The 27,141-nt window shown below is 43.7% G+C and overlaps 2 protein-coding genes across 2 annotated transcripts in view; one reads left to right on the plus strand and one right to left on the minus strand.

Moving 5' to 3' along the window:
• LOC121059994 (excitatory amino acid transporter 1-like) overlaps window positions 1–7,181 on the minus strand; it is a 40,339-nt gene extending 33,158 nt beyond the window's left edge. Inside the window, exon 1 of the mRNA XM_040537278.1 lies at window positions 6,721–7,181. The gene's annotated coding sequence lies outside the window, so the exon portion shown is untranslated. The remainder of the gene's footprint in view (window positions 1–6,720) is intronic.
• An 11,521-nt stretch (window positions 7,182–18,702) lies between these two features.
• The window catches only part of RANBP3 (RAN binding protein 3), a 45,243-nt gene continuing 36,804 nt past the window's right edge, over window positions 18,703–27,141 (plus strand). Inside the window, exon 1 of the mRNA XM_040537292.1 lies at window positions 18,703–18,838. Coding sequence (XP_040393226.1) covers window positions 18,817–18,838 — 22 coding nt within the window. The 5' untranslated portion in view covers window positions 18,703–18,816. The remainder of the gene's footprint in view (window positions 18,839–27,141) is intronic.

Here is a 27,141-nt window from a genome sequence, read left to right on the forward strand (position 1 = left end):
GTGTGCACCCTTGTCACCTGAACGTGCTGATGACTGGGAGGATGTCCGTGAACAACCCTTACCTAGACCTGTCAGAGGAATGCGGGTGGTTTCTGCTGGAGTGTTAGAAAACCCAGTTGCTAATATTCCCAGGGGCTAATTGCCATGGGGAAAGATGTGATTTTCTTATATGTTAAGCAATCCTTCAACTCTTCCTTTCCTGGATTTTGCAATTCTGTGGTCTGGTTCCCCTTGTTACAGTAACCTTACTTTGGGGGCTGGGATTAATTTTCTATCTTGCACTGCTCACTTGGCCCAGGGAGCGTAGTCCAGCCATGACCTTCATTTGAAGTTAGCAGAGTTTCTGCAAACGAACCTCCTTTTCTGTTTCACAGAGCTGCTCAAATAATGGAATTTCCTTCCTATGGGAAATACCAGTATTTCAACATTTATTTTTGCCCTATTTTGAAACAAAAAGTCAAAACTCAAACTCTTGCAACACACGACGTTCAGAAAAATTCTAGCAGAAATGTAAAGAAACATTTTGGCTTGGATCAGGCTGATGTAAATCTGCTCCCACTTAAGCTGTAATGTTTCTTCATGCGAGTGCCTCTTATGAGCATATTTTTACCTTGTAGGATAGACTGCAGCTCTCATGTTACACTGCAGCATGCCCTGTCGTGGAGCTGCTGTGGTGCCTTATCCTTGATGCAGCCTCGAGGATGAGCAAAGGCCAAGGAGAACAGGGCCAGAAGGGCTAAAAGAGATGTGGTGCAGTTCTTGCTGACAGGACATTCTGGTTAGAATTTCTGACGGCCGGCAAAGAAAGTGACAGCTAAAAATTGATATTTCTGATGAGAAAAAATTCTCACCACTGATTTTTGACTGGGTTTCAACTGATGAGTGAGACAAACTTTTCTGACCTTCTGACATATCTGATATTTAGAAGGGTGGCCATTTTCTTCTTGGTTCTACTGAGAGTACATGGGATTGAGAGGTTTCAGCTACGCTAAATGTCAGTTTATGCTCCCTGCTCCTCCCAGGCACACAGGGAACACATGCTGCACACTTGCAAGGGCAGTTCTGCTTCAGGAGGCTGTCATTTGTTCCATACCATTTTTCACAAACCTCAGTATATCACTACATACAGCCCCTGTCATTGTGAGCTGCAAATGCCTAAGCTGGTGGTGATGTCTGAAGTCCTAAACCCAGCATTTTGTCAAACTTTTCCACCATCTTTACTGATATTTCCACTGGAATCTCCTGCTCTATCCCCAGTATGTTCCCTAGTGGAAACTCACCTGAATTTCCCACCCCACCTCCCGCTCCCCAGTGGGGAGGAATAGTTGCTTATTGAGAACTGTCTTTTCATTTCTTCTCTTCCAGAAGCAGACTGCCCTTTTCCTTCCTAACACCGCTCTGCCTCCTGCAGCCTCTGCCTGGCTGTGCTTTGTATGGCATGAACAGCTTCCCCGGTTCTCATGCTTTCAAGTTTTACAGGTCTTTCCCTATTCACTGTTGCAGTTTTTGTGTGCAGTAGTTGAGTTTCAGCAAGGATGCCATCAGTTGCCTCATTGTATATTAGCACTGATCTAGGATTCTTTGTTAGGATGGCTGGAAAAAGCACTTTTTCCTTCTGCAGCAGATCAGTCATAAAAAGCAAAGTACCAGAGCTGTCTCTTCTATGCTCTACTGGCATTTTAATTGTTAACCAACTGTACACACACACTGTTTCTTTTTCTAGTAGGCAGTTCCCTCATAGTCACTTACTCATAGGTTTTGACAGCTGAATTGTGGATGTGCTGCGTTTCTCTGGCTGCTGTAGGGACACATGCACTGCAACCTCACCTGTGAATTGGCAGCAGGTAGAAGCATTTCTCAGAACTCCATTTTCATACAGTTTTTGAAGGACTATGAAACATCCTGCCAGCATGAGAGATGGCATCACTCCTAGAGACTGCTCTTAGAGAAAAAAAAAAAAAAATCTTATTGAAACTGTCACATGCAAATTGGTTCAGTAAGAATATTTCCTGCTGTGGAGAAAGGTAGTATTCAAAACTTGAGCTATACAGCACAAGATGGATGTGCCCTGTCACAGCTGCTCTTGGAGCAGCCAGGACAGGTATGAGAACCTTTCCCTGTCCTTTTCTCCACAACTTTATTTCTGACAACAGCTGTCTAGCACAGCAAGAGGCAATTCAGACCGGCAGGATAACTGAATGCCCATACTAGCATGAGATGAATGTGACCTGTTCTTATCCCTTCATCTCCTGCCTTGTCTGGTTTCACTACATTTCTTCTGAGTGGTGCATTTCAAACAGTGAGGCTCAAATCTAGCATGTTTTCTTCCACAGTTCAGGGTCTTTTCTGGGGGCATTAACATGTTCAGAGTCTTTCTCACTTTGCACTTTCTCTCCCCAGCAGCTCCTTCCTGCTCCCCTTCCCCAGCCTCCACACCGATACAGCTGGGTGATAATGGGGTGGCAAAGAATGGCTGGGGAGAAGAGAATCCCACCCAATTTCTGGATAAGAGTTGGGTACTTGGGAAACAGGTTGTTAGGTTGGCAGCAGCTGCTCTGGAATGGTCTCTGGCTTGAGGGATGTGAGCAGGTCCCTGGGTCCTGGGAAGTCACGGAGGGGGAAATTTAATCATCAGTGGAGGGTGATGGCAGCCCATAGGACAGCCACGGTAGCAGGAAGGCCAAAACTGAAACAGCTATTGGGCTGAGAGAAAGCTGCAGACCTGCACGTGGGGTACACCATACTGTCTGACTGCGACTTTTGCGCAGCCAAATAATACAAAAATTGTGAGCAATGTTTCTTGGCAGGAGCAGCAGTCCAGTGAACAGTAGTGGACACAGTTATTACTTTTTCTCAGTGTGGTTTGTTTCTCTGGATGAGAAACTGTGATACAGCACCTTCATGTGCACCCTGCTCCATATTAACAGCCTGAAATGCCTCAACTGGCAATTCAGTACTTCAGGGGAATGGCTTTCATGGCCTTCCAACAAAAGCATGTGACTTCTGGGCATCCTATATTAGTGAGTTGTACAAGCTGGAAAATGTCAAAAAACCTCACTAATAATTCAAGTAGCTTGGTCTGATGCTACTGTGGGTTAAGTCTGCCTTCTCTGAACTGGGAAAACAGGATGGAAATACTTCTGCTGCTCCGATGATATATTTGTCCAAATTTAACTTGGCCCATTTTCTCTGGTATTCTCCACATGGTATTACCATTGGCATTATGCTCTTCTCCATTAGTTCCCAACGCTGTATATATGTATATTACAAGGACAAAAGGGACCATTTGTGATCATCTAGTCTGACCTCCTTTTTCAGGACAGGAATAGTCCTGTGTTAATTAATTTTCTTTTAAGTAGAATATACTATTTAGAAAAATTTCTGAACCTGCATTACTCCTTTCTGGTGGTGATGAATTCACCACAATTCCAGGCAAATTATATAAGCCTGGGTCTACCTGACCCTTGAAATTATGCATGATAATTTGGAAAAAGCAGTCAGCTGCTGCTGTAAATGAGCTGAACTGAACTTAAGGCTAATAGTAACACTGCCATTATCACACCAAGCGCCTGTAGCATACCTTAAACAACGTTTGCATGTGGACATGCAAATCTGATTTCACAATTTGCTTTCCTTTAGGAATTTATCCAAACATTCACTAGCTTTCTTGAAGGAGAATTCAAAACTACAGGATTTCAGAGAAAACAGAGCTGTATGGCAATTCTACACCCTTGGCTTTCCTTCACTGAATTGCAGAATCCCCTAAAACCAGCTACTTTCAACCACTCTTGATGGACTTGGTCTTTCATTCCCACCAGTTCTCTCTAGGAAAATCACACTCTACCTATCTTTTCTTCAGAGACTTCTTTTTCACTCTTTTTATGACACCCTTCTGTCATGTTTCTTACGCTCGTAATTTTGAAAAAACACGTGGTTATCTTGGGGTACAGCCCTGCTCTAACACTCAATACTCTGAAGTATTCCAGATGAAGGTATAGCCTTCTCCAGAACTGGCATCTCAGTGACAACTTTTCCCCACGCAGGGCTACAGAAGTGTCTGGTGGGCACCCATCACCCAGCCAGGCGGTGTGGATTTGTTGTCTGGGTCTTCCTGGAACAAGCAGGGAGCACTTGACCTGCACGTACAGCACTGGGCTTAGAATCACAGAATCATTTACGTCAGAAAAGACCTCTAGGATCATCAAGTCCAACCATTAACCTAGCACTGCCAGGCCTACCACTAAACTATATCGCTGAGCACCACATCTACACATCTTTTGAAGACCTCCAGGGATGGTGACCCAACTACTTCCATGGGCTGCCTGTTCCAATGCCTCACAACCCTTACAGTGAAGAATTTTTCCTAATACCCAACCTAAACCTCCCCTGGCACAACTTGAGGTCATTTCCTCTTGCCTTACCACTTGTTGCTTGGGAGAAGAGACTGACCTCCACCCTGCTACAGCCTCCTTTGAGGTAGTTGTTCTTCCTGTCCCCTATCACAGATCGTAAAGCAGAAGGGTGAAGCGGTGGCCCTGATGCCTGTGGGTGTCAGATTGGGCTCAGGCGAGCACACAGGGCCCATATTGTAGCACAGAGAAGCTTGGAGTGGTGCTGGCTGCACGCTGTCAACAGAGGCAATGCAAACTGTCTCACAGCTCGTTACAGAAACTGAGCCAAAGGGAAGGCACGTTCCCAGCTTATCAGGCCACCTCCTCTGTGAGCTCTCTGATCTACTTTTCTAGTGATTGTTCCTGACCTAGGAGAAGCCCCTGAGAAATCTCACAGTTCATAGCCTGCAGCTAAATGGGCATCAGCAAGCAGCCACGGCGGGGAGGCGGGAGCGTGGCACGCGCAGTTTGCCTACCCAGCTGGAAAATTCCACTCCTCTTCATCACTGCAGACCATGCTTGGGCGCTTAGGAAGAAAGCCCTGCCAGCGGTGTGTTTATCTGCTTGCCTGGCTGCTGCTCTGCTTTGCTGCTGTGAATTGTGTCCCATTTGCCAGGACACCTGCACTATCTGTTCAGCCCTCTTTTAGTACCATGATAAAAGTGGCTACGAAACAGCATCCTGCTTCCTTTGCTCTGTTTCATTGTATTTTTTTAGCACGGCTGACAGTCGATACAGGGTAGCACAAAGGGTGAGGCTCTGGAGTAAGGATGCCAGCAGAACCAGCTTCTCCTCCAGCTCTGGCCAAGCTGTGCACAAGAACCCAGCTCCTTGATGCTTCCTCTCCTGGCACCTCTGCTATGTGAGCAGCTATGGACATCCCTGCCCCAGTCCAACCTGAAGCCTGCTAAGCTTGCGTAGAATTGGTCAAATGACTTGCAGCGGTGTCTTCTTACTTCTGACTATCAAACCATGAGCCCTAAAGTAATCCTAATAAATATTAGAACATTTAGCCTTCCAGTACTGAAGGAATACTGACTGGCCGAGGATCGGAAAGGTTTCAAGTACTCCCAGCCCCCCTCTCTCTCTGCCACACGTCCGAACAACTTTCCCCCCCTCTCCCTTTTTAATGCTTGCACACTCCCACCCACAGACATGCTCCTACCTTCCGGATTTGCAGCTGTGCTTGCTGTCGGGATGTTTAATCCCCTGTTAGGAGGCGAGAAAAGCCTGCAAGTGTCTGGGCGGAAAGCCTCCTGTTACAATGTCACTGAGGTCACCAGCAGACACCCATTAGTAACCAATGGGAATAAATCCCATGGGAATTAGGCAGCTGTAATTCCTGGAAACTAGGCTTTGCACTTCAAACGTACTAGTGCTGGATTCCTTTCAATACTAAGCACTGAAATACCACAGAAGGCATCTCAGAAGCCTACACATATAAACAGCAAAGCAAGAAATAAACATTATTCAGACTTTTTCCTGTAACATTCCTAAAACTTGCAGCCTCTCGCTTGCTAATGGCCTCAAAGCACCCAGCTGCTTGTGATCACTGGAGGCACAAGGAAATGCAGAGCAAGTGTCTCTACAATCATCCAAGAGACCAAACAAGCACCTTGCAGCACTAACATGCTCTTGGCGCTGACAAGGGTAGTGAGGTGCAAGCAGGACGCACGCTCTGAAGGATTTTACTTAGGTACTCAGTAACAAGGTTGTTTACTAATGCTTCATTTCCATGAGATGCTTTCCCTTAGTCGGGTTTTTAGATGCATATACGTGTTTTATCCACATGCTTAAAATAATGCCTCAAAAAACAGTCAATGGGGGAGGTCTGTTAGCACTTTCCAGGTCAGTTATTTTAAAATAGGATATCAGAAGAGGGACAGAAATTTGAAGAAGTGATGCTTGCTCAGTCTAACTAACATTTCCAGGCAACTAGCACATAACATAATTCTCAAGTTCTGGTTAAAGTGCATGTCTTACATAGCTGTGGCAGAAAATGTAAAAGAGGGAACAGGAGTGAGTGAGCTGACGTGCTTGATGTCCTGCCTTTACTTACACGAAGCCCAAAAGCAAAGCTGCTTCTCAAAGATCGCAGGTGTGTGAGCTTCATGGATTCGTATACATTTTGTTAGATAAACAAATTGTATTAGATATATCCCATATCCTCATCACCCATTCCTGTGACAATGGGAAATGGTACAGAATATCTGAAAACCAGAAAAAAAGAGGTCCTCTCCAAGTTTAGGATCGCCTCTGTGGATAACAAAGTCTTGATGCAAAATCGATCAGCACACTGATTATTACTTTTACAAGGTTCTCACCATACCTGCATGCAGTAGACCTGAAGTGAAGAATCTGGAAGGCTTGGGAGGCAGCAGGGAGCCCAAGTTCGCTCAGGGGCCAGCCTCTACCTGCTGAGACCAAATGACAGCATCTGCAAACTCCCAGCTGCAGGGGAAAGCCAGGCACTGAGCTATCGAAGACGGAAAGAAATCCTTTGGAGAGGAGCAGTTATCCACAAGCCCTGCACAGTGTCACATCCGTGGCTCGCTCCTTATTCCTTCTTGTGACTTTGACTTCTGCCGGCCTCCAGGAGCAAGGCTGCGCTGTTGCCCTCCCAATTGGGCTGAGAGCCAGGGTCGGCACGAGCTGCAGTGGAAGGAACGCGGCGGTCTCCCCGGCTGAGCATCATGCACAGATAGCGGCATGGCGAGAGCAGACGCCTGGCAGGGCTCAGACCCCGTGCGCTTGCTGCCGGGAGACGTTGGGCAAGGGCTAGGGAGGGCAGCAAGATCTGCTGGAGGGGAGAAGCAGGAAGGAGCCAGGAGGCCTGAAATCAGCTTTAGTAACACTGAGAGCTGAGGGAGACAGCTTGTCCTGGGGAGAGAAGTGACTGCAAGTCACAGTGATAATAATGCTGTCTGATATTAATGATGAACCATTTGCAAAGTCAGAACAGAGGAGGCCCTTCTCAGAGCACACAGACATGTATGGGGGTCCCTGGAAAGTGCCAGACCAGACAAGCTCTATCCTGAGCCCTGAACACCGCAGCCTTGACCTGCAGCACTTGGACCAGCTCCCTGCTGGCCCAGGACGACCCAGCAGCAGGGCGGAGCTGCTCAGCGCCTGGCTGCTCCTGCATGGGAACATTCAGCTGATGCTACATGGTGTGTTGCACATACAGCCCGTGTACCAATGCGTGAAGGTGTTGCTCATGTTGCTTTCAAGAGATTGACTACTTAGTGTCTACTGATACTTCTACAGAATCTCAGGGGGCACCACAGCTAAGAGGAGGAAGTTGGGCAAGATGTAAAAAAGTCATAAAGAGCCTGGAAGAGCTTCTGCATGATTTTGCAACACACTGGACTAGCTACAGCCTGTCCCTATACTGCAAAATCTTGTATTAAGAGAGAAGTTAAGGACTCATATGTTCTTTTGTACAATATAGTCTTCAAGAGCTTCATCAGACAATACAGAAGCAACTAGAGAAAGAAGCATAGGAGATAAAGATGACTCGAATATTACTCAAACTCACAACAAAATTGACTAACTCAAATGAGAAACACAAACACTTAATTACACTGCAGTTATACCCAAACTTTCAGTTCTCATTTTCTTTTAGTCTGTAATTGACTGGTTAAATTGCTCATAATATCTGAACAGAAATACGTGTGAAATATTCACAAGGTGTCTGGCAGTTCTGCAAAGTGTCTCACGCCTATGGCTTTGTGCAGCTAGTCCACACAAGCAGGTGTATCCAGTGTGCTGGGGAATGCACACAGATTCGTCTCCCTGAAAGAAGCAGTCTTCCACAGCATTGCTGTGGTTCTCCGGAAATCCTAGGTGTGATGACAGTGTCCAGGCTATGTTTATTTAGGCTCATTAATTCAACCGATCAAGAAGAGCTTAAGACAAGACTTGAAGTAGTCAAGTGCCATCAGAAGACATAAAGAAAGGGCATATTAATTTAAAACAAATACAGGATAAAATTCTACAGTTGGGAGCTGAAGCTAGACATATCCAGACTAGATGCAGCCCTTTAAGGGCAACAATTTTTAATAACTATCACATGCCAGAGTATCAGAAAATTTCTTTAATTCAGCATGCTTTATGCCAGAATTGGGTATCTCCTTTCAAGGCTATGTTCTAAGTCAATCATGAAGCTCACTGCAGACAAAATGAGAAAAAATCTTTTGCTATACAGGAGGCCAGTGAGGATAATGTCATTTTTGCCTTTAAAAGCTACGAATTGTACTAAATGTCATGTGTCCTGATCTAATAGAACACCTGAGTGCCGTGAGAGAACTTGGGAATCACCAGAGAAATTACAAAAAGTCAGTGGACGCAATCGAGCTCAAATTTACCACTGGTAATTCCTAGAATGGACCTTCTAGGAAGGTCTTATGGTCTGCCAGGACATCAGTGGAGACAGGCAGCAGCTCTGGCCTCCAGCTGTGTCCTGTGCAGCAGCATAAGCACTGGCTTTGCAGCCAGCAGCCACAGCACAAACTCCCATGCACAGTATCACAGACTGCTGCACGCATAAACGCTTCTCAGCAAATGTTTTTTTTTTAACTCCTTTAGCAAGAATGGTCATTTCTATATCTTCCAAGAATTATTACCTTAGGAAAATACAAGAATAGTCTAAGTTGCCAGCACTGTTTCAACAGAGAAATCAACATTACTTTAATGTGACTTTGAAAACAGCTTTATAGATATACATATATTTTCTGCTACAATAAGAACTATCTTACTGCTTTGTACATAAGCAGCTATAAATCCACCTCTTCCAGACTGAAGTTTGGAAGTGCCCACTTACTCTGTTATGAATGCATTCACCAGAGCTACAGAAAGTCTGAACAATGTCAAGGGCTAAACAACTCAAAATTCATCTATATTTCTTTGTGGGTGATGTTTTCCAGATCTTGCCTGCTTTCCTAGTCTGGCTTCTTCAATTGTTCCACATCTTTTCTGAAGTCTACAGCATCCCAGCCTGGATCAGTACTCAACATGAAGCCTCTAGTCGGTGGCGATTAAAATCAAAAACTTGCTTTACTTTGTGTACCAGCGGCATTTCAGAGCTCCCTAGGATACCTGTTCTGCAGCAGAAGTACGTTGTTGTATTTGCAGTACCTTTTGCAGTACTGTATTTGAGACTTGCTGTTGCTCTCAGATGCAATAGTGCCTCCTATAGACCACAGTGACAGTCCTATAATAAACCAACGAGATGCAGAAATGTGCTAATTTTCAAAATTTCCTGCAGACATCTCAGCAGGACAAGTAAAGAAAGTTAGGGTTTATTTGTGCCCATTATATACTAATTTCTCTAAGCTTTACTACACTTTGTATCACAGAGGCACCAAGAAGAGAGAAAGGCAAGAATGCTGTGAATCAGGACATTATATGAGAACAGCCAAAAGCAAGTAAGTGAAATTTTTGAGTAAGAAATTGTGTTAAATGAAGTGCTTGCTTCCCCATCTAGTGGTTACATTGAGAAGGAAGAAGGCTCCAATAAAAATTGGCTGCTGGTCTCAAGGCTGGGGCTGTATGCATTCATCTTTGGGACTGAATTCTAGGGTCAAACACCACAAATGTGGTGATACATGGTTTTGCAGGTTCTCTTCAGATGGTAAGGCTGTTCCAGTGATAACTGGTCCACGTCCTCTTCCCCTTCTACCTGCACAGCTCATCTTAGTATTCTGAACATGAAAGAGATCAAATATATCACAAAATCATACAACAATACAGGTAGGGCAGGACATTTTATATTTCAACTTCCCATTTAGAACAAGGCTGCGTCAAAGTTAGATCAGGTTGTTCAGTCAAATTTGGTCCAGCTGAATTTGAAACTCTCCAAGGATGGAGATTCACCACCTCACTGGTCCTTATCCCACTACTGCTCCACCATCCTGGGAAAGCACTTCAAGGAAACAAAAACTACTAGAAAAAAAATGTCTCCAGTCCTGCTGAAGAACGGGTACAAAGCTGCCTTTTTGCTGGCATGCTGTTCTGGATGCAGAGGAAGATGCTGTTTGCACCTTACCTCTTAGGTTGTGCTAAGCATAGACTCAAACTGCCAGGGTCTCCCAGCAGTGCAGGGAGATCAGTGAAGTTTCTAAGCCATTTAATTCAACCCCTGTATAGCTGTAATTACTGAGGCTCTTGCTCATACTTTCACGCCCTGTTGTTATGTAGAACCCACCCAGAGCTAAGAGGACTACCAGCACACTGTTTTATACCATTGGGTCCAGAGAGCCAAATCCTGAGAACAGGGTTTAAGTTTCAAAAGGATTAGAGATGGGATCTATAGACTACGAACCATTCCAAGGCATTTCTTTGTGTTTATGAGTGTTCCTAGTTGCCCCCTCACATATACCTGTTGCTGGAAGTCAGCCACAACTTTGGGTGATCCAGCTTGCTCCCTCTGAAACAAAACATCATCTCTTCCCAGAAGGACAGTTTCAGTGATCCTCCCTCCCATCCCCTCGGCATTTTTAGGATGGGGCCCGCAGGTCTTGTGCTTTAACACATTCCTGCAGCGCCTCAAGCAAAATGACACCTGGCCTGCTGCTCTTAGGGGCTATGAAGCCTCCTTCTTGTTATCCTAGACTACCATCTAGTGGGTGCTGGTGTCTTTAGACTTTGCAGAGACCCCAGGAATATGGAACTAAAAGTTAAGAGGTTTTTTGTTGTTGTTGTTTGTTTGTTTTAAAACAACAGCAACAACAACAAATGATCTAGTGGGAGGAATCCCTGCCCATGGTAGGGGGGTTGGAAATAGATGGGTTTTAAGGCCTCTTCCAACCCAAGCCATTCTGTGATTCTCTGATTCTATGAAAAGGACTGGTGGGGATCACCATCCTTGGAGGTATTCAAAACTCAATGGAAAGGCCCTGAGCTGCATGATCTTGCTTTGAAGTTGGCCTTGCTCTGGCTGGGAATGGGGACTGGAGACCTCCAGGCCTTGGTGCATATGTAGCTACTGCCAGGAGACTCTGATACTCTGATGTCTCAAAAAAAGGCCACAGGCTTAGCTGAGCAGCAAAGGCACAATGGATAAAACTGGAAGGCAGCAACCCAGCATACCTGCTTCAAAAACATCTCAATGCACCTTTGTCTGCATTAAGCTGTTTTTCCTAAGACAGAGGTACATGATCTTGTGATGGATGCAGTAAGGGGTGAAGCAAAAATGATGATGATTGGTGTGGGGCAGGTGTGTAAGCGGTAGTGAAGAAGACACTGTAGTGATGGGTCGTGGATGGAGTGGGGTTGTGAAATGGGTATAACAGTGTCATGTTGGGGTATTGGTGTTTTGAAGCAGATATTGCAGCTTTGGTGATGTAAGGGTCTGTTGGTGAGAGGCATGGTTTCTCTCCAGAAGGAGTGCTTTAGGGTACCATTAATTGCTTTAGTTACTGAATATAGTGCTTTAGTGCTTTAGTTACTGAATATAAAAGAAGGACTTAAACATATGAATTTTAATGGACTTTGGATATGCAAGGGTCTCTTCTGACTTTACAGTTTCTCAAGGTACCTGTCTGTAGGTCTCAGTTAAAACTAATCAAAGAAGTTTAAAAAAAGTAATCCTGATCTTGAAATAACTGTGCCTACAAGGAAACAGGTTTGCAACATTTCTTTTCCTCTTTTAAGAAGATATGAAGAGAAAATTGCTCCTCTACTTTCTTCTTCTCCCCCCCTCACACTCACATATTTCCCTTTAACTTCAGTCATGTGCAGATAATTATTAATGATGAAATGACTTACCTACAGGATCTGCTCATCAAATGGTCTGTAACTGGCCATATGCATAATGTACAGCCAAACACATTATTTTAAATCTCCTTGACTGAAGCTCTCTGATATCCATGCAGCACCTGTTTGTTCCTAGAGGATTTGATGAGTGTGGCTGGCTAGAAGCTCTCTGTATTCCAGATGTGGAGCACGTGCAGATGTAGTTTAAATTCTCAAGAGTTTCATCCAGCTGTTGCTGGGCTGTTTGTTACATGTGGAGTAAGTAACACAAAAACATTCTCCTTCATGTCAGTGGTGCATTGTCCCATCTTGTTACAGGATCTGCAGTTGAACTCGCATGCAGTTCCTGGAAATGCTGAGCAAGTCCCACGGTCTTCCCTTCTTTTTTATGAGTCAGGTTCAGTTCTGCAGTGCATTGAGCATGTGAGTAGCTTTGCCCATTTGAATCAATCCATTAGTACGGCTTATTGATCCTTTCACGGTGGCAAGCAGATGGTCCCACTGAAACCATTGTGAATCCTTGCAGATGAGGATATTAGAAGCAATTGAATTTAATAATGGCCTGAAAGTTTACTGAAACTGTACCAGATGCCAAAGACAAGAGTAGGTGTAGGCTAGTTATGTGGTTGGTTTCTCATATGGACTTCCTCAAAACTGTCAGATGACTACTTTCCTTACAGATGGAGAAAGATGGAAGACTTTCCTTCCTTGGGGAAGGCTCTGTGGCTCACCGTCTTCGCTAAGTGGGAAGTAAATATTTGATAAGAGATCATGTGCTGAGTCAGAACCTCTGAAAACACTAATGGTGGTAACTAATGTCACTGTTAGGGTGTTAAGGATACTCACATTAACTTATACACAGCTATTAGTTTTCAGGGATGAACTACTGCCTTCACAGTTGCAGGTGCCTTGAAGTCAGTCCACCAGACGCATTTTCTTAATTGTTATAATTTCCAGCAAGGAAATGTTTGCAAATCTGTAGCTTAGCAGCTATTCAATAACCCAATGTCTTTAACTCAGTGGTTTCTGGCTAAGGGTCATCACGCCACAGGAGGTATCAGCAGTCATGAGAGGGATCAGGATTCTAAAAAAACATTGTGCTGAAGTGGGTCCAGAAGATCCACAGAAATGGTTCTACCAGCTGGGAAAGGCTGTGAACTGCTACCACTTGCTGTGACATAGGTCAACTGAGTTTAACATAAAACCATGCTGCTGAAAAAACGAAAAGGGAAGTCCTATCCTTCCAGAGGTTGCTTGTTCCCACCAGCTGTCTTGTACCATGAGTAATCAGTCCAACAGAGCAGAGACCAGCAAAAAAAAGAGGTGTTTGACTGGATCAATTTGAGCAGAATCTGACTTAGTGTCCTGGATAGAACTCCCAATTTATAATGGTCACTGTATCATTACAAATCATACAAGTGCTGGTAGAAGGCGCCTATGGAGACCTCTTGTACAACTTTCTGCTTGATCCAGCAGCAGCAGAAAAGGTGGTGCATCCACTGACCTACATGGTGTGCACATCCAGCGTGACTGTCTTCTGGTCCAGGGCAGTGGTAGAGAGGTAAGAACTGGAAATGAGATCATGATCACCCGTGGTGCTGTCTTCACTCTAGAGCCTATGTTTCCTATACTGCTGCTGCGTGCTTACACCTATGGATCAAAATGCCAAGTGATATTATTAGTATCATGCTACAAAGCACAACACTGTGTAAATCTTTCAAGGGTCCTAGCTCATTCAAATTACAAAGTCTCCGAAGAAAAAAGCGTCCAAACAGGGTGGTTGTGTTTTTTTTTTGTTGTTGTTGTTTTTGAGAGAGAGAGAGAGAGAGCACTCTGCCATGGAAAAATATTTAATTTGTCAAAGTCATAGTGACTTTTAGGCCATGTCCCTTTAGAAATGCTGACCTAACAATAGTACTAATCAGAAAGCACGGCATTTATAGTATCTTAATGGCATGCACCCAAAATAGATTCTAGTTATATCAGCAAGTTGACAAGCTCACAGGGTACAGATACCTCTTGTAATTAATTTCTAAAAGTCACAGGAACTGTAAAGTTAGTGTGGGTGGAGTTTACTTTTTACTGAAATAATAAAGTGCCAGAATCACATTTATCCTGGTATTATTATAGACTTACTTGGAGGTAAATTAAATCAGAATCTGGCCTCCAAACTGTGATAAGGTAAAACTGTTAATTTTCTTCTCTTGTGTTAATGATGCCGGCGAAGTATGGGCTCTAATTAGAACATGAATAGAGAACACACTGTGACCTGCTGGCTCTTAAGGTCTAGTGAGTGTAACTTTCAGAGGTAAATTCTTGCTAAATCACTTCCTTTAACTAGGTCACACCACCCACTATGCTAGTACCATGTATTCATTAGAGAAGCACAGTACAGTAGTGCCTATAATTAAAGTTGCCCAACATTTCCATGATAAAAGCATGTTCGCAGTTTCCTATAGGTTTAACAGGCTTTGATGCTCTGAAGTGAAAATTTCTGTGATGGATAAGTGTATCAGACTAAGTGCTTAAGTTCAAAATATAATTTCTGGGTTTTAGATACTTAAATAATGGGCAATTACTCTCACACCAATTCAATATGAGTGATTTCCTCAGTTTGTAGGGCATGTCTGCTTTGGGACAGGGACTTAGTTCCATGTAAACTGGAGCTAAGTCAGCCACATTGTATATGCGTGAAAACTACGGTTCTCATGAGATTAGACATGCTAATGTTTTCAGCTAAATTTTTTGCAAATTGTGTGCACCAAGCACGATCCAATTATCCAGTGAAGAGGCACAGCCAAGGGCTAGACATCATCTAGGTTTGGACATCACACAGCTGCCAGCAGTAATGCCTAGCCCTGTAAACTGACAGTGGACATGCCCAGAATGATAAAATCTTATAAAGCTGTTCAATATCCAGCTGCTTGCTGGATATTTTCTTGTCTTTGTGGTGGTTTCTTTGAGCCATATCAGCTACTTATTTCATTCAGATGCTTTTAACAGAAAACCTACACTTTCAGATAAAGGCATCTGTTCATTTCTCTGGGTGATAAAGTTGGTCCTGTCACTTTCCAAGTTGAGAGAGCTCTTAAGGTACTGCAGTGAATTGTGTTCCTAACCCAGATAACACATCCTAATAAATGGCCTGCAGTGCATTTCATTATGACAATTCAGATAGAAAATAAACATTTTCATTTGAAAAGGAATCCTAGTCTCTATTTTGCAATACCCCCATTAACTGGAAAAAAGAAGTGAAGAACCAGAATGTAACATTTGGGAAGGACTTACAATTACCACGGGAATTTCAGAAAACTGCACTGACTGGCTGCATTCGCAGTTTCACTGGATCATTTTACTTTCTCCTTCACAAAAGCTGAAGCTCCCTTTGCTCTTGGATTTAGTCCACGTGTAGTGCTTAAAACATTATCTTCTATAAAAACAGGTACATTTGTCACTTTCATAAGTGCTGGAAAAAGCCTGAAGTATAATGCATGTGAAGCCAGGGTTTTTCCATCCGACTGAGGAGGAGCAGGTTTTATTCTCTGTGAAGAAGAAAGTCAAAAGTTGCACTTAGTCTCTGAAAAGCTGGATTTAGTCTGAGTGCAGCTGTAGCTTTACCCCTCTTGAGGAAAATCCCGTTCCTGTGTATAAGACTACTGCTCAAAATTTTACATCGAGTGGCCATTAAGGTTGTTCAGCTTTTCACAGTTGCCTTGTGAACAGGATGTTTGATAGACAGTCATGGCAGCTCTGTCCTTTCAAACTTTTTTCCTGTTTAGGAGCAGATGTGACTGTCCTTACTGAAGAGGTAACTGTCCAGCCTCCCTTTTGAGCCTCCTTATAGGCATTGTGCTTTGCATTCAAATACATTGTAATCAGACTCTACACTACACACAGAATAATTAATAAATTATTATTAATTTTGTTGAATGATTTTCTCTGCTGAGTCCATTTTATTTTAAGTCTTGGATCCTCTCCAGAATTTAGATGCTTAATCCCTACGGAAGTCAGTGAGCTCAGCAACTTTGAGGATCTGGGACTTTTTCTAGACAAACAATAATTTTCCAAATCTCTTTCATGTTCTTAGCTCCAGAAAGGAGATGTTCCTGCAGAGGCCTAACCCAAACATTTCTGAAGCCTCGCTGTGTGTCCTCCAGGTTTTTCAGCCCCTGCTCTGGGGCTCTTTTCAGAAACCACACAGTAAGTTGTCATGGGGACTACTCATTCATGAAACAGTCCAACTGTATCCAATAGACGTAATCAGAAATGGGTAGGGTAAAGGCTTACATTGCTTGTACTGTGTCTATTCCAAATGTGTCCAAACCTATGAGAGAGACTCAGAGAACTGGTGCATGGAGATACTGAAAACCCGGGAACAGGGAGGCTGAGGAGGAGTTAGACAGCTGGACCCACAGCCCACGGCCAAGCACCCCTAGACTTCCTCACCAGCACTCACAGGAGGAGTGAGGGGGCAATAACACCAGAGAGTGGAAGTTGACAACAACGAGGACGAGCAGGAGGAAGAGTCTTCCCCCAAAGCCTAAGGTGCCCTTACAGAACTGCTTCACCCCTCTGCAGATGGAAAAGGAAAGACCCATGGCACGGGGCTGGAACTGAGTAAGGCAGCCTGGTCTGCTCCCCATATAACAACCAGTCCCACTAAGAAAAGGCAATGGGTGATAGCAGCAGGAGACTCTCTTCTGAGAGGTACTGAGGTGTCCTTCTGCTGACCCAATCCACTCTTGAGGCAAGTCTGCTGCTTACCAGGGGCTCGTATCAGGGCTGTCACCAAGAGACTGCCAAGCCTTGTACAGCCTAAGTACTATTATCTGTTGCTGCTGTTTCACGTGGGCACCAGTGATACAGGCAGGAGCAGTCTGAGGAGTGTCATGTGGGATTACAGAGCCCTGGGAGCAGCAGGAAAAGACTCGGGAGCACAGGTAGCTTTTTCTGCCAGTCAAAGGGAAGGGGACTGAAAGGGCCAGTTGAATCTGGCAAATCAATGGATCGTTGCAGGACTGGTGACATTGTGAACCCTCTCTGGAAGGAAGTGGGAGACCTGGTCACCCAGAATATGGATAAAGCTGGGGTACTCAACGACTTCTTTGCCTCAGTCTTCACCGACAAGATCTGTAGCCACATGGCCCAGGCCCCAGAAGTCAAACGCATGGACTGGGAGAATGATGAACTGCCCAGTGTAGAAGATCAGGTGTGAGGCAATCTAAGGAACTTAAAGGTGCACAAGTCCACAGGACTTGATGAGATACATCATCATATCCCTCGTGGGTCCTAAGGGAACTGGGAGATGTAGTTGCTAAGCTGTCCATCCTATTTGAGAAGCTGTGGCAGTCCAGTGAAGTTCCCACTAAATGGAAGAGGGGAAACATAACCCCCATTTTCAAAAAGGAAGACCTGGGGAACTACAGGCCAGTCAGTCTCACCTCTGTACCTGGCAAGATCATGGGGCAGATCCTCCTGGAAACTGCTAAGGGACATGGAATATAAGGAGGTGATTGGTGACAGCCAATCTTGAGTATTTCTGATCTACAGAAAAGTTTCAACAATTATTAACAAGTGACTGACTTAGACAGATGTCCTATAACTTTTCTAAATTAGCACCATTCATTTATTTTTACCAACTTTTGCCAGTTCTGCTGACATATTCCTGACTGAAAAAATTCCCAGCAGTGAAAATAAATGGTTTGTATACAGAGTACGTGGAACAGAGATCAGAAGCCAGCCATTTGGATTTTGCTTTATGTTTGTACGATGGCTTGCGAGTGATACCTTAAAATAATCAGGATCTATGAATGCAGTTTTTACATTGTGCCACCACACTGGAACAACCATTAAGGGTATGAGTGAAGTAGTGCAACCCCAGATGTCTCCCTCTGAGCTAGTTGTTGCTATCAGGTCCCTTTCTTTGGAGTAGAAACCTAGTCAATGCCACATTAATGAGAGTAAGTTTAGAGTTCACAGAGATTGATAAAAAATGATTTTTTTTTGGATGGAGAAGCAGTCTTTTAAGAAACTAATGATTAGAATTCTTCAGTCTGGAGAACAGGCTATGGCAGATTCAGGCAAGGTTTATGCAGTCACAACTGAATGCAGAACTAACGTCCAATAAATCCCACAAGACCAGAACCGTGGAGGACTAATGAAAGCAGTAATAGAAGTTAAAGAGCCATTTAACTCTGAACTGAACTTCAGAACCCTACAGCTATGGGAAGCCACAGAGGCTGACTAGAGAATACAAAGATTAACTGCAAGCCAGTCCCGAAGGACCGCGGGTGCCAGAGGAAGACAAGGGCAGCAGGGTAAGCGGCCGCTCAAGCTCAGTGGGAGCCCCACACACCACAACCTCCCGCAGGCTCAGCCGGGGCCCGAGAGCAGCACCCCCAACCTCTGCTGCCAGCCCAGGACTGGCGGTTCTGAGGCGGCCGCTGGCCTTGAACCATCCGCCCCGCCCCGCCGCTGCGCACGCGCGGCAGCGCCCAGCAGCCGGTAACCACCCCGCCGCCATCCCCCCCCTCCCCGTCCGCCCACTGGCGCACGCGCGGTGCCGCCTCGAGCCGGCCGTGAGGTGGCGCACGCGCCGCCAGGCGGGGCCGGCTGGCAGTGGAGGCCGTCCGGCTGCGCGATGCATCTTGGGTGTGACTGAGGAAGTAAAATGGCGGACCTAGCGAACGAAGGTAGGCGGGCGCTGGCGCTGCGCAGCGATGCCGGCCGCGGGCCCGTCACCGCTCCGCCGCCGGCTCGGCCGCGGGGCCGCCGCGCTCCCGGCTCCGAGCCCGGCCCCGAGCCCGGCCCCGGCTCCGCGCCTCGCTCCCGGGGGGGGGTGCGCCCGGCGGCGGGCCTGCCCTCGGAAGTGCCCCCTCCCCGCGGCCTCTCCGTGCCCCGGCCCCGGCGGGGCGAGCGGCCGGACAAAGGGAGCTCCCGGCCGGGCCGCCCGCCGCTCCCGCTGCGCCCCGTGAGGCGGCGCCGGCGGCCGCCTCCCGCCGGGCGGTGGCACCGGCGGCCGCCGGGTCCCAGCTCCCGCACTTCCTGCGCGCAGGCAGCGGCCGTGCCCCGGGGCCCCCGCGCCGCTCCCCGCTGCTCCTCGGGGCCGCCGTCCGCAGCCTGCGGGTGTTAACAGCGCTCCCTTGGCTGCCGTGCTCGTTAATCCATCCCCTAGCAAAGGGGGTGACGGAGGCTGCTGGGTAGCACTAGGCGAAGTGTAATAGTTTTTTCTTCAGCTTAAAAATTTCTGAAATAAAGAACTCATTTTTACTTTTTTTTTTCTCTCTAAAGTGTAGGGTAACCTGGGCTGTGCTAGTGTAGGTTTTGAAGGTTCTGCTCCAAGGTGTGCAGACTTGGTTAACTGACAGTGGGCACCAGCAGCTTGCGTTTGAGAATAACTCCCCTTGAAGTCTCAGTAAAACCAAGTTTGTTCTCAACTGTCCATTTCTCATTATTTGTCTTGGGCTAATAGAGGGGGTGAATCTCTGAAGGAGGCAAATGAAAATGTGCGTAGCCCCTTCTGTGAAGAGTTTTTCTGATACCTGAAATCTTGTTCCAGTTGCATTTACGCTTCTGATATTAACATTTAAACACTAGGAAGCAAATATCTGTTGTAGGTGTAGCTTTTGAAGAGGAATCCTACCAGCAGCTAACCACATAATTACACTGAAGTTATTTGACAAATCCTCTGATGCAGCATGTCTTGAGCTGTTGGCTCCCAAGCTGAAGATGTGCTGTCAGTGCATAGAGAGGCATGATAAATAGTTTTGAGGGCTGTAGTAAGTAGTCAAATATGTACTGATTATTGGTGAGAAATTTGCTGACAGTATGTAAAACCTTGTAATAAATTTTGATGGCATGTTGTATTTTTTAGCACCCAAAGTTTGGGAGTGGCTGTCTTAATTTGTGTGAGTCCCTCACTTTACCTCCCTGTTCTAGTAGGAAATACTAAGCTGAAAAGTGAATTCTAAATTACCAGTGTTCATTACATCATTTGATGCTGACTTACCTTGCGTTTATATTCCTATCTCTGTATTTCTGCAGAATCTTGTAGACTTTCTGTGGTGGAAAAAAAAATCCTAATGTGGTATCATCTGTACTTTTTCATCTTTCTCTCTCTTCTTCCCCTTCAGACCCTTTCCTGACTTCAGTGATTTCCCTCACCTGCTAATCTCTTTAGTTTGTGCTCGCATCTCCTTCCAGAGTTGCCATCTTCATCCTTCCGTTGTGTTTCTTCTCTCAATAAGAATGGGATTTAAACTGCCTTAAAGTTAAGCAAGATCAGATCTCTTCTGAACTATTGGCTGTTCAGCTCATTCTGATGTCATTGTACGGTGTTAGTTTTCTTTCCTTCAGTTCCACTTTTGACATATCCATTATTGGTATACCGGAGCAGACAAATGTACTTTCTGGAACTGGTGTCTGCTGGAAGTCAGTGGATTCTGTGATCTTTCTACTTGCATTATTTGCTGTCTCTGATACTGCAGTGATACTCTCAGGTGACTTTGACCATTTCCTCCTCATTCTTACACGTATCAGTGTTTGATTTTTCCAGGACTGTAGGTGAATGTTTTCTTTCCCCATACTGCGTATTTTCATTGAATATAAATAATGACTGTTTCAATACTGATAATTCTTTGATCTACTTTGTATTAATCTTCTTTTGTTTTAAGTGTTTGAAAGCTAAACGTTCATGTTCACAAACCAAGCTTGATTAAAACAAAGCTCTTAATATTCCTTAATCTTGATTGGTTTGTACAGCAGTGCTGTCTCAATCATACTTCATTATGAAGTGCGAAGCTAATTATTCCTTGACGCATAATAGGCACAAGTACGTAGAAGGTGGTTTCTGTCATTTTTGCGGAATGTTTTTGCTTAGCATGCTTAAGCAATAGCTCTTCTTGTTGGTTCATGCAAGTGAAGCTCACTTGGGATCTTATCTGTCTGGTTACTGCAACAAACCTTCTGGCCTTGAGAAGTGCCATTTTGTTCTGCTTATGTCCTTGCAGCTCACTAATATGTAGCATTTTTAACCTGTCACTTTTATCATGGCATTCCTTTGTTTCAATTCATTCATTCTTTTCCAACAGGTTACTTTTACCTTCTCGGTGCTGACTGCTCTTTTCTTACTCTATTGTCTTTCTTAAACCAGCACTGAGATGTCAGTAGTCTCCAAGTAACCATTCCATGTCCTGTAAGTCTTCAAACTATTCTCATGGACAGTCTTTCTGTGATGCATTTCTTCATAGCTCCAGTGTTCCCAGAACTACTTAATTGTTCTCAATCTAATTGTTCAATGTTTTTTTTCCATTCACTTGTCTTTCCTTCTTTTTCTCGGGTGTGTTGGTGAAACTGCACCTGGTGAAGCTGTTGGTGAAGCTGGTGAGCATGGAGCTAATGAGGAGGAAGGGGGAAGAGCTCTCCAGCTGTTTAAAGTTTGATTGACTTTATCACAAAGACTTAGTGAGATTGTGATGCAGGCTTTGGGGATTGGCATCGTCAGGAGCTTGACTGTTGATTTGGTTTGTACCATCACTGAAAATCTGGATTTTTAAATAGTATTCACAATTGTTATTGTCACTATTGTATAAAATAGTTATCGAATGGTATTAGAAATTTCCTCTGAAGTCTTTGGTATGATCTTCTTTCTACATCAGTATTCTAGCCAGATCGCATCTTAAAATTGGCACTTCGCATCCGTGAATCTGTCAGTGTTGTATGATGGAGAACTAGAAAACTGTCAGGCATATATTCACATAAACCTGAATGCTCTTCTCGTTAACTTGCTGTTAATATACAACTAGTAATTGGTATATAACTTGTTTCTGAAGCTGCTCTTTAGGTGATATGATCTCTTCATGTTGAGCATGAATTATTTTATTTCGTTTCAGTTGTTGAAGAGGTACAGGTTTTTCTCATGGCTAGCACTTGATGACTTCCTTTACGTTTCCCGTTCAGTAGGTGCTTCTGTGTCAGTTTTTCCCTCCAGCTGTACATTTGGAGAAAGGAAGGTCTTCTGCTACTTGGAGGGCAAAACCTGGCATTTACTACTGTCTCTACAACTTACAGACCCTTTGAGCAATATCTTCCCCTCCTTGGTAATTTTCTTCACTAACGGATACAAAGTGAGACTGAGTGATTTGTTTATTGATGGGACTTTTTTTTTCCATTTCTGACTTGTAGCATTTGCTTTATGTGAAGTGTCTGTGCTGAAATAGTAAAATGACCTAATGCAGAGGGTAATTTATTAATGCGACAAGGGCTCAGGAAACAAAACAACACATGCTCTAAAAACACAAAAGGTTTGTGCTTTAAATATGATGTAAAATTTCTTCTCATCTTAAATACGTAAAAAGCATTCTACATTCCCATGTCAGCTGTGGAAGCACTACCTAGAAGTAGCCTTCTTCATGTTATAGAAGACAAAATAAATGGTTTGGAGATGAACCAAATCATCAGATGTTTTAATTCATAAAAAGCAATTTATTAGAGTTTTGAAAGTGAGGCAGAAGCATCTTTTTTTTTTTTTTTTCCCCTCCCTCCTGTTGTCAGTTATATTCGCTATGACATCATTTGTGAAGTCTGGATGTAAGTGATCTAATGACATTAGGTATGATTGGACTTTTCTTGTGGGGTCATTTTCAGTGATCAGCTGCCGGCTTGGTAGCTTGCTCATTGCTTTCAGTCTATTCATAGCTATTGGGAGAGACAGGAGTCTTGTTTTGTTATCAGCCCCTTTTATAAAGCTACAAATGCCTGTTTGTCTCTTTTTTAATTTGTATATTATCTTTCTGATGTGATTGCTCTGCTTTTCGTAACTTAAGTAGTACTAAGGTGAAAGAACATTTTTTGCTGTCTGAGCTGCTCAAATAAGCATAATTAAATTTAACCTTGAGCTTAATTTTTTTTATCTTCCTTTCATTCAACCTTTAGTCAAAGGAACTTGCCTTTCTACTTTGAGTTGGCACCCATCACAGTCAGAAGGTTACTTCTGAGTTCACAGTGGTTGGAACTTCCTGCGTGAAGGCTGTAAATCAGCACCTACGGAAAAGCATTTTTTTTTCTTAACGTGCAATTTCTTTTTTCTTTAAGACAGAAAGTCCCTAAACTTGAAACAAATTTAGTAGCCTCAGTGATTCGACATTTGATTCCATTCAGCATAACCTTTTTTAAGCAAGGAACAAATGATTTTAGTGAGTACTGTTTTTTAAATATATATTTGTTTTATGAAACCGTATTATATCAGGGAATGTTGGAAAGACATTTGTCTTTGTAAAATTGATTGGCTGTGGTGTATCTGATTCCGCATACAAGTTTATTCCTTAAAGGAATTGAAACAGTCTGAGTGTGCGGTTGTGTTCTCAAATCAAATATTTTCTCTTTGCCTGCATGCTTCTTTCCATAACGTTTTTTTTCCTTCTTAATAAGCTATTGCCATCTAATATTCTTTGACTGGCACAGATTTTGTCACTACCACTTCTTTTTTTCTCCCAGAATGTAGTATAAAGAAAACACATGCAGTTCTTTTCCAGGATTGATACCATGCAGGCTGTATACATGTAGGATTCAGCCCCTATTTCATAGCTGTGTTTTGACTGGTACCAAAGCAAACAGGAAGAACAGCTTGTGTGGTAAGGAAGCAAAATATGCTGAGAAAATGCTTATAATCCATATATCCAACACTTAATTCTGTTTGTAACTAATAGGCTTTTTTTATTGCCCATTGTTTTTATTTTTTGAATATTTTTATTGGTACTTATTTTACCAAAATCTTACAGAATGGTAAAGAAAACCTTCTGTAACATCTTTACCTTTTATCCTTAGCAATATTGTAGCACTGCAGTTAGTGCGAAGGAACAAGCTGAGTTTTCCTTCAAATCCTATCAGTGTGTCAAAATGTTGGTGCTTCTCCCCTCCCTAGGTATTTTTTTTCATTCTCCCTTCTTTCATGTCATTCTTTTTTTGATGAATATTTGTTACCCAGCTTTACTGTTCATTTCTGTCTTGGTTTTACCTCGTTCTGGTATGCTCCGACCAAGCTGAGCTGGAAAGGATAGGTTCTGCTTGGGAAGAGCTAAGTAGCTTTGCGTGGCCAGGCACTGTGGCAGCTGCTGTGAATGGAAGTTTTTGGAAGAGGTGCTACCAGTCGTATGAGTGTCGGAGTCCCTTATATTTTCCTTAAAAGATGAAAGATTATGTACTAGTAGTGTTCTTGGTGATTGCTAGTATGTTTTGCAGTGGTGTAAGGATGTAAGTGAGGAATAGTTTGTGGGAAAGGAAATATCTCAGTAGGACAGTTGGTCTGCCTTGGAAAAAACAGACCAGTTTTGGGACATACATGCTTATCTTCAGATCTGAACTAAAGGTAGTTATCTTGAAAACTACATAATTTGAGAACCAAGTGGGTCAGTGATTAACTTGGTTGTGTTAATCAGTTAAACCATCCTGGAGAAAAGGCAGTTGGTAATTCTGAGTCTAGAAGAAAGCATAAGTAAGAGAGGAATTGGTAAGGCTATGCACTGCTGCCCAGAAGATTTAATTTAACTCTTCTTTACAACTTGGAGTGCCTTGAGGTGGAAACTGGAGAAATGGAAGTGAGCTGTAACGTGTCCTTGAAAATCAGTGTCCATGTTCCCTGGACTTTTGGAATGGTACTGCTGGGCTTTATAATAAGTGAGTTACGTCTTTCCCTCAAGGAACAGGTTTTAGGAGATCAGAAGTGGAGCAGATATTTCCAGGGAAATGCTCTTTCACCACCCAGTGCATGCTTAACGTTTTAGACTTTAAGGGAAGTACGTTATGTTTTTTGATAACACACAATCAACAGAAGGAAGAAAACTGAGTATCTGTTGATTGGCTACCATATGTTCCTGGGGTCTGCAACCGCAATGTCAAAACATTAAGCAAGTAGAACATATACAGAAAAAAAGATGATGCAGAAAGACACCTCCCAAGGAACCCTTCCCCTTTGTACCGCCATCAGTCTCAGTAACATTAGAAGAAGATGTACCAATGTTTTCTTGAGTGGAGCTAGCCTGTGCTTCAGGAATGGGCAGCAATTTCAAACAGTCCAGCAAACCCTCACTTCGACAGAAATATCCAAAATGTCTAGTTTTTTCATAGGTGTACTGCCCAGACTGTAATGTACCCCAGAAGCCTCTGGAGAGCTGGGTGTGGAAGTGAACTCTTACTGGGCAGCTGGTAAGGACGGACACCTAGATCCTGGTGAGGGGCTCTTTAAGACAGCTCTCAGGACGTTGCCTCCTAGGAAATATCCTCTGGAGTTTGTCTGAGAGCTAAAATTCAGAAATAGCCTTAAATATTAAGAATTGCAGGTACAACAAATAAATTTTTACAGTGCATTGCAGTTCATTTGTTGGTCTACCCATAAGCCTTTAATAGATAACAGTTTACCACACTGAATCTGTTTCATGAATTGACAACCTAATTGTTGTTATCCGTTTAACACTTATTCATTGTTCATAGCTATTATCTACTTTTTGTCTCAGGTGATATATTATGAGTTAAAGTCAAGGCAGTTGTTCTCAACTCGTATGCGTTTTTTTTGCCTGTATTACAACTTTCTGTGTATTCAGGTGCTGTTGCACTTTTAAATGGTAAATTTAAAAAAAGAAAAGGTTTGCAATGCCGTGGTTCTTAGCTTTAAAAAATAAAATCACCTTGTCATGAACTTGCTACAGTGGTGCTGCTGAGGAATTCAGAGTTGTTGCCGTGACTTAGGGTCTGGGCTTCTAACATTTCAAAGTTTCGTTTGGGTGACTGAGATGGGAAGGGGCTTGGGTTGCATGACGCTTTGTGGCAAGGCTGAAGGAACTGGGATTTTCCATCCTAGAGAAGGGAAAGCTTCAGAGAGCGACATTTAGAGCTTTCCACGGTCTACATGGAGGTTATCAAAAGGAGGCAGGCTTTTCTCAGTAGCGTATGTTGAAAGGACAAGATATAAGTCATCAAATGAAAGAGGTGTTCAGACTGGATATGTATTTTTTTTTTAACTCTAAAACAGTAAAGCAATAGAAGAGATCACCCTGGGAGGCTGTTCAGCCTCCATCTTTGGAAGTTAAGACCATCCTGGATAACCTGATTAAATAACCTGTAGCAAAGGAGAAGAATGCTTTTGTTGCCTCTGTCACTGCTTTGCTCAGATTTACTACGTGAGCCTGATAACAATATGGAGAAATGGACATCTGCAGTATTCGATTTTCTTTTTTTGTGTGCAGTTTTAGCCTGGCTTTTTGCTTATGGGACCTTTAAAAATGGATTCAAAAGGGACATGTTTTTATATCCGTACACTTGAAATATCCACTGGGTTTTTAGTAATGGGTCACTTCATGCTGCAGTGAAGGCTTAAAACTTTGCATTTCACAGAATCTTAGAATGGCTGGGGTTGGAAGGGATGTTAAAGACCATCCAGTTCCAACCCCCCTGCCACAGGCAGCGATGCCACCCACTAGATCAGGTTGCCCAAAGCCCCATCCAACCTGGCCTTGAACACCTCCAGGGATGGGGCATCCACAATTCCTGTGGGCAGTATTTCAAAAATACTCGTGTCCCCTAGAGTTGCCACCAGCTTTAATGGTTGCATCGGTGTGAACTTTTGGTGAGGTAAAATGAGGCCGTGTTTTGTCTAGTTGTAGGAAACTTGGTTGACAATTGTAGACTTTGCTACAGCTATAAAGGAGGAGGAGTAAAATGGGTCTTGAAGCTAATGTGTCAGAATAAGATCGTTCTTGCAGCATGGGTTTGCTTTGAGGGTGATATTGAAATAGTGGATCATGTCCTACTGAGGATTGGTTTTGTCCTCTTTATTGAAAAACAATATGGAAGGGGACCTGGGTACAGGGAAAGCATTAAATACTAGAGCTCATTAATACCGTACAGAAATGCATTCCAAAAACATACTTAGGAATCAGAGCAGAAAGTTAAAGCCAGACATTTGAATGGGAAATTAGACACTGGAGGTTTTTTTTTTCCTTTT

The sequence above is a fragment of the Cygnus olor genome, chromosome 26 (assembly GCF_009769625.2).
Source record: "Cygnus olor isolate bCygOlo1 chromosome 26, bCygOlo1.pri.v2, whole genome shotgun sequence".
NCBI classification, from domain to species: domain Eukaryota; kingdom Metazoa; phylum Chordata; class Aves; order Anseriformes; family Anatidae; genus Cygnus; species Cygnus olor.